Here is a 17,094-nt window from a genome sequence, read left to right as displayed (position 1 = left end):
CTCATCAACCTACACCATAATATTATGTGACTGATTTTGAAGCTAATTAGGAACCCAACATTATAATTTACTCAGCAAACTATTAAACCTTAGTATGATGTATAGTATCACTTATAGTTATAGTATATAACTATAGTTATATACTATATAGTTATATACTATATATTATATATATATACTATATAGTTATATAGTATATAACTAAAGTTATAGTATAACTTATAGTATAACTTAGTATAACCAATCAGTCTGAGTTTACCAGTGAGCTAAACCATAATATGGGTGATTTAGATTGGACTTGGTAAATCATATTTATGAAAGAGGTAAATAATCTAACACTCCAAGGCTATAGGCTGTCCTTAAAAAATTAGCGTGGTTCCTAGAAACCTCCAAGTGTTGATATGAAATTCTAAACTTTGATATGAAAAAAGGTAAATAATTATAAAATTGACTTGGGAGTAATAGTATTTAATTTGATTACACTTTTTGTCCTGGTGTACCGAAAACATTTTGCAGAGGGCCTTGGCGCTATATTCAAAAACACTATCAGAGCAGAAAAATATATATATAACCTTCATTTTGATTATTTAACATTATGAAAGCAGACCATTTTGCTTTGTTCAACGGTTCAATAGTTACAACAAACCGTATCTTAGAAGTGTTCAAATCAGCTACTGATTGAGGGACATGGGGGAAGTGTAGCCAAAACCAAACCTAATGCTCCTCTAAAAAAAAGATCTTAAATGTTTTTCCCATCTCTAGTTAAAACACAGAATGGTAACATGCTAATCTTTATAGCTGTGCTAGTATGACAGCTGCACAAATATTAAGGCCTTCATTATACTACAAACCTTGCACTCCACATAGTCTATTTCTGACACTTCCCTTTTTTCACCCATGCTGTGTTTTACAATGTAATACCTTCCCCATGATACGAATTATACTGCACTCTACCTACAATTTAGCTTATGGTAATGTTGGTAGATGAATAAGGTGAAGTCCAACACGTCAAGAGGGCACTAGGTTGGAGAAGGCCATCTTAGATCATTTGCTAAAGATCATTTTGCTAATATTACCTCCTCATATATTCCTAATATCTATTATGAATACCTTATAGCACTTAAATTTCAAAAAAGTCTTGTTTAAATTTCCTGAGTTTCTTCACATGATATCAGTGTGCAAATATGGAAGTAGTCACTCAAATATGGAAGTATTCACTCACCCCCTTGTTTGTGGGGTGCCACAAGGGTCGGTCCTCTCGCCACTCCTGTTCAACATTTATGTGAAGCCGCTGGGTGAGATCATCTGTGGATTTGGGATGCGATGCCATCTGTACGCTGATGACACTCAGCTGTACATCTCCACCCCAAACCACCCCAACGATGCCCCCCTTGAAGTGATGTCCCAGTGTCTGGAGGCTGTGCGGGTCTGGATGGGGAGGAACAGGCTTCGACTCAACCCTTCCAAGACCGAGTGGCTGTGGATGCCGGCATCCCGATATAGCCAGCTGGTGCCATCACTGGCTATTGGGGGCGAGTCATTGACCCCCACAGAGGGGGCTCGCAACTTGGGCGTCTTCCTGGACTCACGGCTGTCTTTAGAAGAGCATATGACGGCCATGGCCAGGGGGGCTTTTTATCAGGTTCGCCTGATACGCCAGTTGCGCCCCTTTCTGAGTCGGGATTCCTTATGCACAGTCACTCGTGCTCTCGTCACTTCTTGCCTGGACTACATGGGGCTCCCCTTGAGGAGCACCCGGAGGCTCCAACTGGTCCAGAATGCGGCTGCACGGGTGATTACGGGAGCGACATGGCGCTCCCATATAACACCTCTCCTGCGCGAGCTGCACTGGCTCCCGGTGGTCTTCCAGGTGCGCTTCAAGGTGTTGGTTCTCACCTTTAAAGCGCTCCATGGCTTAGGGCCAGGGTATTTACGAGACCGCCTGCTGCTACCGATAACCTCCCACCGGCCAATACGCTCTCACAGAGAGGGCCTCCTCAGGGTGCCGTCGGTCAAGCAATGTCGGCTGGCGGCCTCCAGGGAGAGGGCCTTCTCTGTGGGAGCACCTGCCCTCTGGAACGAGCTACCTCCCGGAATACGGCTGATTCCGGATCTCCGCACTTTCCGTTAGGCCCTGAAGACGTTTTTATTTCAGCAAGCCGGCCTGGCCTGAATAGGTTTTAAGGGTTTTTAATTGTATTGCCAGGGGTTTTAAATTGGGGTGGCCATTTAATTTAATTTATTCTTAATTATTTTAACTTTTATATTGCATGTTATTTTAATTCTCGGCTGTTCACCGCCCTGAGTCCCTTCAGGGAGAAGGGCGGGATATAAATTTAATAAATAAATAAATAAATAAAATAAATCTTTCTTGTGATTTTTTTTAACTTACTGGTGATCATTAGCATCACTTTTACTCTCTATCCAAGACCCAACTTTTTGTCACCAGTAATTTATGACCGGTAATTTCCTTTCTCCATCTTTTCTCCCTAGCCCTACAGTACTTTGCCTTTTTTGCATTTCAAAACTACCTCAATTTTTCACAAAATTCTGTTTTCCCTGAAAATTACACTAGACTTAATGCCCTGTTTTCTCTCATTATTATACACACACTAAATTTAAAACAATAATAATCTTAAGGCTGAGTTAAAAGAACAACTCACCCAGCCCACAGAGCTGAAAAAAGGAAGTAAACATACACAGGAAATATACAAAGTACACTTTTTGTCAAACAGCAAATCAGTAACAAACCAAACAAAGCTAGAGCTACAAAACCCTGCAGAGATTCTGGCCTTTTGACTGAATGCAGGTATGTAACTTCTCCTGTTCCAGTCTGGCTTTATTTGCCATGCTAAATCAAGGTAATCCTGCAGTCTTCTCTTCTAAATAAACTCCAAATAATCTGTTCTTCTATGAAACACATTTCCTTTTCCATAGAACCAGTAATGAGTCTGAGACTATTGATTCAACCAACCTATCTCCTCTCCAGTCTTGAAGATAACTACATAAATAGGATCCTGATACAATGATAGCATCCTGAAAGCAATGCTTTAACCTGATATGTGTGTGAACTAACTCCCTGCTCTCCCAATAGTATTTCCATTCTGTTGCAAAGGTGATGAGTCGTAGGGTAGAATTAGTGAAGCAACAAAAATACAGGTGTTACGATAGTGTGGCTCAAGGATGTCTGTCCTAAAGCATGTTACCAGAAGACTGTTCCTCAAAACAAGGAACAGCAGGAAACTAGAGTCCATTGGTCAATGAAAGTTTTCTGTAATGGGGCAGATATTATGACAGGTCTAAGAGGGAGAATAGAATAGAATGCAATACAAAAACAAACATACAAGCTCTTTAGCTAATATGTACCAGTATTTGGAAATCTGATACCTTAGCAACCTTCTGTATGGACACTGACTCAATCAGATTTCAGCTTGCACAAGGAGAAACAGTATTTTCTCTGAATACAGATTAGCTGTAAAAATAGGTCACTTCTTTGCATTTTAAGGAGGACGGACACCAGTTCAACATTTTAAGATCTGTATTTTAAACAATCACGTAGTAGTGTGATGTGGCATTTCAGGTTTCCAAAACTTATAAAACAATATTTTCCAATAACTGATTTGGAGATATTTGGGACAACAATTTTCATCTTTCTAGCCAGTTGCTATTTGTAGATGTTGATAATCATAGCCCAATCTATCTAGTAAACACTAAATTGAGTGTCTTAAAATTATCATAGGATGATTTAGATGTTTTAACAATTAAAATATTAATGAGGTTTGCAGTTCAGTTTGTTCATTAATGACTCACCTATTCTTTTCTAGTTCGTTGTGCGTAGACCTGAAAGATAAACCAAGAAAAAGAAATTATTAGGTATCTCTAGTCTACCTCATAAACCCATTTTCATTAACACCTTTCTTTATACTAGTGTCTTGCAGATATATTAGTGGATAATTCCCATCTTTCAAAGCAATTTGGAAAAGACCAAATTGAATGACGGCTATCATAAATATTGAGCAGCTTTTCTTTCCCAGTTATAAGATTCATATTCAAAAACATAGCCAACTATACTACTATGTAAGTAATTTAATATCTACAACTGTATATCTTACTGCAAAATTCTAAGCTTAACAATTTATCTTCAGCTCAATATCAATTTGCTTATTGCTTTAGTCACCATTATTCTCTAGTATGAAGCAGTCCTGTCGAAATCATTCTATAAATAAGATGCTGTTTATAGTGATTAAAATAATTAAACAAGAAAGAACAGAAATAAATGAGAAAGCCCCTCTTTATCTAAGATCTTTCCTTACATTTAACTACTATATGTATTCATGTTAATAGGTCAATCATGAATTTTTTTTAAAAAATTATGATTTTGTTTAAGCCAATTTACTAAACTTTGCAAGCAATCTGCAAGTTTCCAAATATGTTTGCAGAATTTATCTTTTTATAATAACACAGTATATAACAACTGAAGTACATAGAATTTGCCAAGCATCAATTATAAATTACTAGAATTAATTAAAAATATTTTACTGCTTTAAAAATGCTATAAAGTTAAATTGATCCCAGAATATCTATTTTGTTTTTTAAATTCAAAGCCTATAATTTTAAGATTTGACAGCATATTTTTATGGATTATCATCACATTTTCCTGAAGCTCAAATACTGCCTTCTATCATCAATTGAAAGAACCTTGAATGAAAACCATAACATTTAATTAATAAAGAATTCCAGGCTCAATAAGAATTTTCTGTGACTCAATAATTTCTAAAAATTGCAGTCACAAAAGTGATGAAGGAATGCTAACACAAGTAAAACAAAAACAAAAAGAAACTTCAAAAAAATAGTTAGAATTATTTTAATCTCAGCACAGAGCTAGATTGACAGTCAAATGTATCAGATACTCTAACAATGATGGAGAAATCTGGAAAGTGGTATTTAAATGGAATAACTAATATTCTGATTTTATTCTTTAAATACACATACCTACATGCATTACTAAGAGAATAAAACCAGATTTTAAACACAATTATCCATCCACCACAACAGCAAGCAGCAATTTAAAAATACAAGCAGAAGGGACAAGATATTATGTCATTGAGGACATAGCAAGGAGAAAAAGAGCATTTCTCTGTGTTGGGTTAGACTGATCAATCTCAAAAATATCTTTTCCAGTTTATTGGCCTGTCACAGTAACTTTCCTATTTAGTTCTAGTTCTGACCTGAAATTCTTGAGTCCCATTAATTACCACAATATTACATATGTTATGTTTTGTGCTACGAAACAATGGTAACATTGTAAACTTAATAAAGCATAACCATTTATTGTATTCTTTATCATGCATGTGTATATTTTATGCATTTGGATTTTTACATGTTTTGAAGCAGTGACTTCTTTTAAATCTGATAAATTTAAATGAAATTCTTTTGAATGATCCATCAAGTAATAGTATTTAAAGCCAAGAAAAACCTTCAGTGTTACCACATGTGCAGTGGAACCAATCCATATATAAATCACAACTGTGTATTAATAATTTTATTTACTCTTCATTCCTGCAGAAAACATCTCCCCTTTCTAGAGATTCCATTAAGGGCTACAACTCCTAGGCAAAGGATTGAATTCCTAGATTATAATCAAACCAGTCATCAAGGTTGGAGCTGAAAGAACAAAGTTTGGCCTACCACTGGGAACAAAATTAAAACAGCAGGCTCTCCTTTACTTCTCACATATGGGAGATTCTGTTACTTATCTTCCTTCCATCAAAACACCATAAATGAAGAGGGATGCCATCTTGTCATGAAGTTTGTTAATTTATACTGTGATTTAAAACAATACTAACATAAAATAAAATACTATGAACTTTCCACGTAGGAGGAGTGAAAAAGAAAAACTTCTGCAGCTGCTAAATATATCCTGTCAGACTACTACAAGGAACAATCCTTAAAATAGAAAACATTTTGAAATACATGTAGTGTTCTCCTTGGTAACTCAAGAGATAATCAGTGTTCTCTCCTCAGAAAATATGCTGTTTTTGTCTCTTGCATCTTTGTAATACATTTCTAACTAAAACTAAAATTAGAAGTCAACAATCTCACAAAGTTATCTGTTTAATAATCATCAGACTAGTCTCTTCTTTTTCTCAAGAAAGTACATCTACCATCTCTAACCTGATGATGGTCTAATCTTCTCATAATAGCTCATGTCAGTTGAAGATGATGGAAATCCAGCACCCACATGGGTGCTAGCTTGTAATATACAAGAAGACAATATTTCACTTGTAAACTGTATTATATTCCAAGCAGAAAAATCAGTGTTTCCATTTCATCAACCATGCCAAGCTTCAGTGTTGTCATTACAATTCCTTCCTGTTTTATTCCAAGTAGCTACAAATTCAAAAGCAAAGCTTCATTAAGTAAATTGTAAACCATCAGCTTAAAATTAAGTAAGCCATCAGCACAAAGAGATCTTTCAAGTAAGCCAGTCCCTGAAAATAAGATTTCTAATCTTTGGGCGTAATACTAACATGCTTCATGTTAAAGATGGAATTCTAAAGAATATGGTGGAAGCATTGGACAGTACCAAAAAAAAAGCATATCTGAATCAACAGGAATTATCTGTAAGAAAATATAGTTTAGGTAAACTATTAACCTAAGGATTGCTCCATGAAATAAATAATAACAACATCTGAAGTTCTGCTATAGCCGAAGAGAAGAAAGAAATAAAACTCCATAAGAATTCCTATGTCCTCTCTCAAGTGTAGCCTTAAGCATTCTTTTTTTTTAAAGTTCCCAATTACATATATAGTGCTGTGTCTTGGATCCCAAAATAGGACTTTTTTGCTAATGAAAAGACAGTTTTTTTACTGACAGATTGATGCCAGTAATTCAAAAGGTGATTCATGAGGACCAAGCGGGATTTATTGAAGGCAGATATATGAAGGACAATGTAAGGCAAGTAATAGATTTATTGGAATATCTTGATAAGAATAAACAGATCCCTGCAGTGCTGGCTTTTTTGGATGCAGAGAAGGCCTTTGATAGAGTGGATTGGAATTTTCTATTAAAGACTTTAAAAAAGATGAACTTTGGGGACCAATTTATACAGGCAATCTCAGCAATTTATCAAGAGCAAAAGGCACAGATTATTATTAATGGAAGTTTGACGACAGAGTTTAAAATTGAAAAAGGAACAAGACAGGGATGTCCGTTGTCCCCACTTTTATTTATTTTAACATTGGAAGTCTTGTTAAACACAATACGGGACTCAAAAATTTTGAAAGGCATAATGATAAGGCAAGAGGATTACAGAATAAAGGCATTTGCAGATGATCTGGTGGTTACCCTATCACAACCAATGGAATCAATAATCTTGATGAATGACATTATACAAGATTATGGTAGAGTTTCAGGTTTTAGACTGAATTCAAAAAAGACCAAAATGATAGTTAAAAATATGACACAAGATCGTAAATATGAGCTTGAAAGGAGGGCAGGTTTTGAAATTGTACCTAAGGTAAAATATCTTGGAGTTCAGGTTGCAGAATCAAATTTGAAATTGTTTCAAAATAATTATGAGGTGTTGTGGCGAGAGGTTCAGAAAGATATGGAGACCTGGAAAAAGCTGCAACTGTCTTTACTTGGAAGAATAGCAGCAGTTAAGATGAATATTTTGCCAAGACTTCTGTTTTTGTTTCAAATGATTCCGGTGCTTAAAAGTGATAAACAATTGAAAGTTTGGCAGTCTGGTGTGAATAAGTTTGTCTGGAACGAGAAGAAGCCGAGAGTGAAACTGAAAATTATGCAAGATGTTCCAGAAAGAGGAGGCCTTAAACTCCCAAACCTACAGTTATATTATGATGCTGCAGCTTTAACTTTAACAAGTGATTGGTTTGGAAGTAAAAAGACTGGAATATTAAACGCAGAAAGTTTTGATCTCGAATTTGGATGGCATGCTTATTTATTTTATGACGACAAAGTAGATAAAGTATTTAAAAGCCATATACTTAGAGACTCCTTGATGAGAGTTTGGAAGAAGCACCGACTCAAATGGGATTACAAAATACCGCTATGGCTGGATCTTGGTCATACTTTGTGGAATACAAATATAATGTCACTCGGGGGGTTTTTATATAAAGAGGTTCTTTTTACAGATGCGGGCAGATGGCAGCTGAAGACATTACAGACACTGTTGGATGAAGGACTTAATCTAACTTGGTTACAATATAATCAATTACAATTGAGATGGAAAGAGGACCAAAAAACTGGTATTATGTTGCATGAGGAAGAATTGGTTAGACACATAAAAGAGAAAGGTCCAATGCATATTAAAAGGCTTTATAATGTTTTGCTAGAAAGGGACTCAGAAACCGAATTAGTTAAAGATTGTATGATTAAGTGGGCACAAAATTTTGAAGAACCAGTGATGTTGGAAACATGGGAAAAAATTTGGGTTCAGAATGTTAAATTTACACAGTCGCAGAATCTGAGGGAAAATTTTTATAAAATGTTTTACAGATGGCATTTAGATCCCAAAAAGTTGTCATGTATGTACCCTAATGTTCAGCCAAAATGTTGGAGATGCGAATGTTTGGATGCTACGTATTATCATGTTTGGTGGACCTGTAGGAAAGTTAAGGCTTTTTGGATAAAAATTTGGTGGGTCATGCAGAATGTTTTGAAGAAAAAAATTCAGTTTTCTCCACAACTGTTTTTATTGGGTATAGTTAAGGGTTTTACATTGGGTGAAACAAAATTGATATTGTATATGATAACAGCAGCAAGACTGTTGATAGGTAAATACTGGAAGAATGAAGCTTTGCCCACTATCGAGGAATGGACTGTGAAGATGGCCAGTTTTGCAGAGATGGCGAAGATTTCAGCGTATTTAAAAGATTGTTCACAAGAGACTTATGAATGGGAATGGAAAAGGTGGATAGAATATGTTCAGAACAAATATCAAACTAGAAAGTATCAAATAGCTTTTATTTGAAAATAATGTATTAGAAATATTTTAATGCAAAGGGATAAAGAGGAAAAATTTTATAGGGGGAGGGACGGGTTCAGGCTTATATATTAGTGTCATTAGTTATGAGTAAGTAATAGGGAAGTCTGGGGGGGGGAGGGTTAGGGAGGGTTAGGGAGGATGGGAAGTTTGGGGCGGGAGGTGGGGGGTGAAAAAGGGGGTGAAAATGTAATTGTAAAACTTTTGCAATAAAAAAAAAAAAAAAAAAAAAAGACAGTTTTTGACTTAGCTGAAGAGTACAGTAGATCTAGTGAAATAAAAGATGTTCCTTTACCTGAAATCTGTATGTTGTTTATAGTTTAAACTGAACCTTGCCATTGAATGGTAAATCTGTTATGCGGAGTCAATTTCCAACAAGTCCAATTAGTTATTCATCCAAGTTTCAGAATACTCCACTAATCTCTTTTGTTAAATATATATTTTTAATAATTCTAGAAACATCAGAGTTCCCACAAGCATACTAACACTTTTGTCATTTTTGTGAATCATGATATTCAAAGTACTGAGAGTGTTACACTCATTCAACTATGCACTAAAAACTACTCTTCAATGAAGGGAAATATGTTTAGTTTTGCTTTGAAAATGCAGGGATTTTGCTTAATGGTGGGCAATATTCCTTCTGCCAAGGTTTGTCTTTCAAAAGTGGCAAGCAGCTTAATATTTTTGCATATCAGGTAGTTGACAGAAAAATATTTGTCAAAGGTATTAAAATTAAATTAACTTTTCCTCTCTTCCCATATTTAGCATTCAGAATGGTGAATAAAGTTTTATTCTTGGCACATATGGAGTAATTAATAATGTTACAGAAGAATTCTGTCCTACCACCGTGCACATTACAGAGAAGCAGGAAGTTTGGAATTCTAAATCCTAAAGCATGATGAAGGTGTAATACCAGGTACAAATAAAATACAAAATAACATGTATAATATATCCCTATAGACTGACTGCATCATCAGTCAGTTGGTCCTAGAGTTATATTAGGATTTCTTGAATAGTTGTGCCAACTTATCTATCTCTTTAACAACAAATTATTGAAATATTAAGCAACATTATGATTCTCAGCACAAGTAAGTCACTGTAAATAATACATATATTTAACCCAGTTTTCTTATTTAAATAAAATATGTTGTTTCTAGAGATGGAAAAATGACCTTTAGAAACACAGGTTCATGAATATCAAAGTTAAGCCCTACAGAAGCTCAGAAAGTAATGCTTGGTGAATAAGTAAACTGGTAAGTGGTTGTAAGTCATAGGGATCTTCTTAATTATCCTGAAATTCACTTAACTTTCCCAGATGATCGGGTAAAACCAATATTAAGCTAAAAATTGGAGTGGCAAAGAAAGTAGTTGGGGAGATTTGAATGCCTTTCTTTATTGTTTGAAATGTGCAAGAGGGTTACTGTTTTAGCCATTTACTTCCAAGCAGCTTCTCTATAAGAACCTCTTCAAATAAGGAAAAAGAACCTACAGGAGAAAGCTTTGGATAGAATAAGAATTCTATAAATTTCTCACCTTTAGTGGTTAAAAATCCTTCTACTGATATGTCAGGAACATATTTATATTCAAATGCACTTCCAAAAATTTCTAGTTTATCTCTATAGCACAATAGCTTAGAGGACTTAGATTTTTAAAGTACTCTTTCTGAGACCCTCTTGTCGGGAATAGAAGGCAAACCCAAGCTAAGATATTATTTATAAGACACTCCTAAAAAAAAGACAAAGAATACTTTCAAGTATCTCAACATTAAGCAAAGAATCAAATGCCAGATATGTTACGCATCTGATCTAATGCTTGAAAGCAAACTTTGAGCTTGTGTATTGTATCTCATTTTCATACTGATATAGAGTTACAATTCTGAATATGAGGATATTAAAATATTGCTAATAGATACACTTTGCCTGTGGTGACATTTTTAAAGCTTTGAGTAACATATATGAAAAAGAGCATGGGAAAGAGGGATTGAAGGTCTAAGACATGTAAACATACTTAGGCTTTGACTTGTTGTATGTGAGCTATATGTACAAAATGGAAAGATTTGAATATGAGGGATGGCAGTAACTAATTTAGAATTCAGTGCATGGCTTCATACCCTCCCCAGTTGAGGCTTATATAAAAGCCTTCTGGGTTCAATAGTGCTTTGCTTGTTATACCTTATTTCTGGATTTTCCTTCAATATAACAAGGTTCCCTATTTCATTACAAATTAGGTTTCTTCAGCTTTAATGATCTGTTATAGTATATCTTTATATGATCTAGTATAGTATACTTTCTATATAGGAAAGGATATAGTACTTGGCTATGTCAGCACTACACAAGAAGATCCATCAATACTTTAGCAATTATAGATAGTTTCCATGGAAAAAGTACATAGAAAATGTCAACCAAGCCATCTTACTACTTCTGTCCTTGAAACCTAGCAATAGCAGCATTCACATTCTAAGAGTGAGAAGCAGTCTAGTTGTGATAACAAAGGGTGGATACTGCAGTTGGTCTCATATGAGTACTCTGATAGGAATTATCAGGTTGCCTACAGAAGTTCAAAAAAGCTATGCTATCTGCAATTATCCAACCTCCAATGGAGGCCATTACAACAGACTGCATCGCAACCTGTCTTTCTTGCTTATACCTGGCACTTATTTAAACAAGATATTTCTTCTTCAATTTTCTACTTTCCCAACAGAGCTGTAAGATTGTTGAGACTGAAAACTACTCACCTAATTTGTAGATAAACAGTAACATGATGTTCGACGGGTTCCTTGTTTTCTATACCATGGGACTGCATCTGTTCTACCCACCCCCAAGGGTGGATTATACATCAAATTATCTTCTGCAAGTTAGCAACACTGAACTGTTTTCCAAAGCTCCCTGGATTAAAAGCAGTCACTAAACTCTCGGCATTGAAATAACAGGAAGGTCAACTAATTTTTACTGCCTAACCAAAATATTCATCCTGTTTGGTTATACAACAACCAGAATTTGAGCACTTAAAGCTAGTTTTCACTTGGATTAGAAAACAAGCAAAAGGAGCCAAAATATATCTGTAAAATATATACCATTCCTATTTTTTTGGCCAACAGAAAGAAAAATATACAGAAGTTAGTAGCTCAAGCAGCCTAGTTCTATGAAAAATATTGCCTATTACATGGTTCTCTGTGTCATAGGTATCTTGAATAAAAACTGAAATAGAAAAGGTAGTTTGAATTTGGCACATTTAGGGCTCAAAATGGAATTCTCCTAATACTTGTACACACCAGACATTATCCATATAGTTTGTGGGTTGCAAACTGTGTAAGTGTAAATCCAGATTTTAAAAGCTGATAACTCCCTTAATTTAGCATAGATCTAAACTGGAAGAAACAGTTAGGGTCAGTGTACATTTTTATAATCAGGGACAATCCTGAACAGAATTATCTGTAGCTTATACTACACCTGACATCAGAGAGCTGTTTATAACTTAAAACCAATAACTATCTTCATGGTCTGATAAAATAATACACTTGTAATTAACATATGGCATGCTGAGCAAGAAAGGACTGCATCAAAATGTTGAGCACGGCTGCAAAGATGTCCACAAGTATCTCCAGGTAGTCATCCATATTTTGCTTTTTAGATTTTTAGCAATTGCTAAAAAGATTTCTCTGATTTATACCTGGAAGTGGTAAGTAGAAAGGACATATTGTTTGTTTATTGCAGGGAAATTCAGTCAAACAGCTATTTATATAAATTCTGGAGTTTTTTTTTTTTACTAGCACTAGGCTAAGCAAAGAGTTCTCAACGTGTTTCAAGAACAATGAAATCAAAGTGTTACCAAAAATCAAATGCTAAAACTTTAAACATCTTTAAAATCTTTAAAGAGGTTTAAAGAAACAGCTATGCTCTTCTTTTATGAAGAAAAAGTAATTATTGAAACAAAACATACACACCAATAATGTCTTTATTTTCTCTTAGATACACAACACTGATTATACTACTTAGATGTATGACTTTGAATTCAATGGCACATTTCATCAATATCCAGAATGAGACTTATTAAAGAAAAGACTTATTAAAAATACCAACTCCAGTCTAAACATCTGGCTGACTATGCAACAAACCATAATAATATATTAAATTTATATGCCAAGTGTCTCTAGATTCTTTCCAACAAAAGGAAATAGAATTTTGTACCTACTGTGCCACCAAAATTTCCATTAAGTTCTATTTCAGATATGCAAGTAAATCTTTTCAGAGGAAGGAAATGTATTAGAGTAAGTTCTACTCACTACCATTCCATGCCTAATTTTTAGCCATTGATTCCTTTGCTTCAATTGGGTATTTTTAATTTTAAAAAATATACTTCACTGTATATGATATACTTCACTGTTTTGATGGAAGGATCAGGCCAATGGCAGGGCTTGTTTTTATAACATCATCTCAAGGGGGAAATAAAATCCTTTCCCTCCCTTTCTTCCTTCCTTCCTTTCTTCCTTCCTCCCTCCCTTCCTTCCATTAGTTTAAGAAATTAATGGAAAGAGGAATGTACCCAGTTATTAGCCATGTGTACTACGTTATTTTCAATGGAATTCATTTAATTATTTATTTACAGCAACCAGAAACATCAAGAAGTTATCCAGAGGAAAGTACATTTCATGAAATAAAGCCTTCACCTGACATTTTGGCTTAGTACTATTTATTAAGCTTGATAACAAGTACCCATTTTATATGCCTGGAAACAAATGGAATTTACAAATACCAGACATAGAAATCTTCACTATGAGCAACAACAATTTTTGGATATTATTTGGAAAAGTAGAATAAGGAAAATAGAATAGTCTCAGTGGCAGATTATATTTGTCAGTGTAATAATGTTCCTCCTCAGGGTTGATAGAACTTGTCTTTGAAATTATGCAGCCATACATATTCCTCAGCAAGCTTTGTCATTCATATTCATACTAGTCTTTCCATATTCTGATATGCATATACAGTAATGTCTCTGGTATAATTTTGCGTGCAGTCATATTTTGAGTCTGCCTTCTATAGTAGAGCCGTTTACTGTCTTAATGCCTCTCTTAATATGCTGTTTGTTGGATCTACATTTAATATATTGTATCTATTTTTGCAAAGGACATCAGCTTCTAACATTCCAGTTTTACATAAGTCTACTTATGATTATTTTTTTCTGATTTCAATAGATCTTACATCCAGGTAAGAAATGAAATCAATCAACAGGACTCAGATGCCGTACTTTAAAATGTTTCATCTGCAGAAGTATATTTAACACAATAAGTATCATTTCTACCTCTGTCCTTTTAAAAATATTTGCTAGTCCTGGGCTGGCAAAAGGTGTCACTGCCTCGCTGGGTAATAAAAGAGACGTTGTCCACTTCCCAAATTATCTTTAACCCCCAAAGCAATCTGGAATTCAAAGCTGATGTTTACATTGAAATCCAGGGCATTTAATGTTCTCAGATTTCTGGGCATATCTGGATTTTACAAATACCTCCCTCATACTCAAAATTGCTCTATTTTCACTAATGGCAACCAAACACAGCAGTTTTGATTCTTTTTTCAGACAGAAGTGAGAGCCATAAGCATGCATCCCCACCACCAAGAGGAGAAAATCACTCCAATTTTTGGTGCCATTAGCAGCAAAACCAGAGTAATTTTGACCCCTTTTGCTGGGAAGAAAGGAGTAATGAAAGAACTTGCCTTTGTCTCCTCCTGCTAAGAGATAGGAAACCTTTTCTGTCATTAATGGCTCTTTGCCTTTTTTGCTTCTAACTCCTTCTATATCACCAGCAACTCTTCTTTTTCTTTTTCTGCTTCTGCTTCTGTTTCCTCTTCCACAGACCAACTACCTCTACCTCTCCCAGACCAACTAAAGGAGTAACTAATCCTTTAGTTACTAAAGGGTCTACTTATTGGCCCACCATTTAGAGGGATATCAGAGAGGGAGCTGTGTTTGAAATTATCACTAGTCTAAGAAATTCCCTTCCAAGAGATATGTGGTTAGTTAAAACTGGACTTATTTTAATATATGCTTATTTATTGTCTTTGGTTTTTATAGTTTGTTTTTAAATATTATACATTTTAAGATATAGCTTAATTTCTGAATGATGTTACAATTTTATATTGTAGTTTGCTTTAAGACTATTATTTTGAAAGGCAAATAAGAAATGCATAAATAAACTATTAAACTTTAAGCTGCTTTGAATATTAGAAACAGTCACAGTAAGAATTAAGACATACACCCACACACAAAAAAACCCTTTCTATTCTTCTTTCCTAGTCTTTTTTTGCCATTCTTGAAAAACATCTATGGACTCAACCACTAGAAATTATTGGCAAAAATTAAAACAAGACACATTTAGAACATGATTGGTCAAAATTATTACCTCAAATATTATAACGCTACATTGATTTAGCATTTCACTATTGAGATGTTTGGATGGAATTTTACAACCATCCCAGATTTGCAGAAAGCAATTCACTCTGAGTTGCACGCTTCCATTTTTTGTATACAAGCTGGGCATGAGGTTGTACCTCCTGTTTCTGTCAGTGTTCTTATCTTCAATTTGTTGTGCCCTTTTCTGAATCCAGTTAGATTGTTGGATTACACAACAGCTCATTAACCCTAATTATACATTGGAAAAAGCATCAGTTTGCATTCATGTAGAGTTTTGTTTTGTTTTTATTTCCTGCGATGCAACAATTCTTTGACTATGGAAGAACTACTGAGATTGCAATTTACCAGCCTTTACTCCCATATAAATCCAATTGAAGCAATTAAAAATTGAGCAAGAAAAGGAGATTACGGTGCTTTACACTACGAGGCTAAAAATATCTTGTATGCCCCTTGCCTATTTTATATCACTTCAAAAACCGGTTCCTATGTATACTGTGTTCAGTTTTAGTATCAGAGATTAGCTAGTGGAAACTACTTGAAGTGATTTAGGATAAAAAAGTTAAAATAAGAATAGTAAGAAAATTTCAAGTGCCCTCAGCAATGTGCAAATTATGATGGGGGGGGAGAATTTCTGAGAAAAAAAATTCTTTCTTTTCAACTCATGTAGTCATAGTAAGCCAGAGACAAACAGCAAAAGAGCAACTAAGACAACAATAGCTGTTAATTCCAAAACCATAAATAGTTTATTTCACCATTTGTTGTTGTCTTCCCTGTCAACAAAAAAGATTCAACAGAAATGATAAAATGTATTCTTGTCTTATCTAAATGAAGTTCTGAATTTTCCTTGGTTCTGTTTTGTGGTACATTAATAAGTATATTACCACTATTTTAGTTGTTGATGCTTTTAATTGATTGTTTTATTGTTTGCTTCTATTTACTATAATAGTGTATTATTACATGTAACTAAAAGCTGCTGCTATTAAGGGATAAATATTTTTTAAAAAGAAATAAAAAATAAATATGGGTCAGTGCTGCTAGTCCCAGAATTCAGCTGTTGCCGCTGGGATCCATTAGTTTTATTTTAAATTTAATCAAATATTAATGCAAATTCTTTGAAGCATATATTTTTCACACCAAACTGTACAGACCACATATTTGTTTCACCATTACACTAAGCACCGGCAGACCAGACACTGGAAAAATATATTGAAAGAACAGACTTCCATGTGTCATCATGAATGGCAAGGACACACATCCTATTATAAATGAGCTCTGTAAAAGTTTATTTCCTGCTAAGATACCAACCAAAGTTGGGCCAAAGATAGCAATTCTACCCAGTTACCTGAAATATTTTTCCTGGATGATTGTTATAAGAATGATAATTTTTGAGAACAGAGCCCTAATTTTTCTTTTGTTTGCCCTATATATGTTTCCTTGTCTCTTGCTTTTAAAACACTTAAATATCAGAACTGTTACATATGTAATACTTCATAAACTCCCATGTGAGACTTTTTGGCTAAAGAATGAATACTATTTATATACATAAATGTATACAAAATAAATAATGTAGCAGTTATACTACCCTATTAATAGGAGTATTTATTTAAACCTTCACTCAGCCTAGACTGATGCACTAGTTTTAATTTTGTTTTAAAAGAGATCAGGAAGCTCTGATGGAAGTA

At 34.5% G+C, this 17,094-nt stretch overlaps 1 protein-coding gene across 4 annotated transcripts in view; it reads right to left on the bottom strand.

The window, feature by feature from the left end:
• The window catches only part of MXI1 (MAX interactor 1, dimerization protein), an 83,756-nt gene that overhangs the window by 51,925 nt on the left and 14,737 nt on the right, over positions 1-17,094 (bottom strand). For all 4 annotated transcript variants that reach the window (XM_070946039.1, XM_070946040.1, XM_070946041.1 and 1 more), the window contains one exon: positions 3,811-3,840. In XM_070946039.1, coding sequence (XP_070802140.1) covers positions 3,811-3,840 — 30 coding nt within the window. The remainder of the gene's footprint in view (positions 1-3,810; positions 3,841-17,094) is intronic.

Source organism: Pituophis catenifer, unplaced genomic scaffold (assembly GCF_029215685.1).
Source record: "Pituophis catenifer annectens isolate HBS135680 unplaced genomic scaffold, rPitCat1.0.hap2 SCAF_6, whole genome shotgun sequence".
Classification (NCBI taxonomy): domain Eukaryota; kingdom Metazoa; phylum Chordata; class Lepidosauria; order Squamata; family Colubridae; genus Pituophis; species Pituophis catenifer.
Note: the sequence above shows the minus strand (reverse complement) of the source record. Positions and strands in the feature narration are given on the sequence as shown.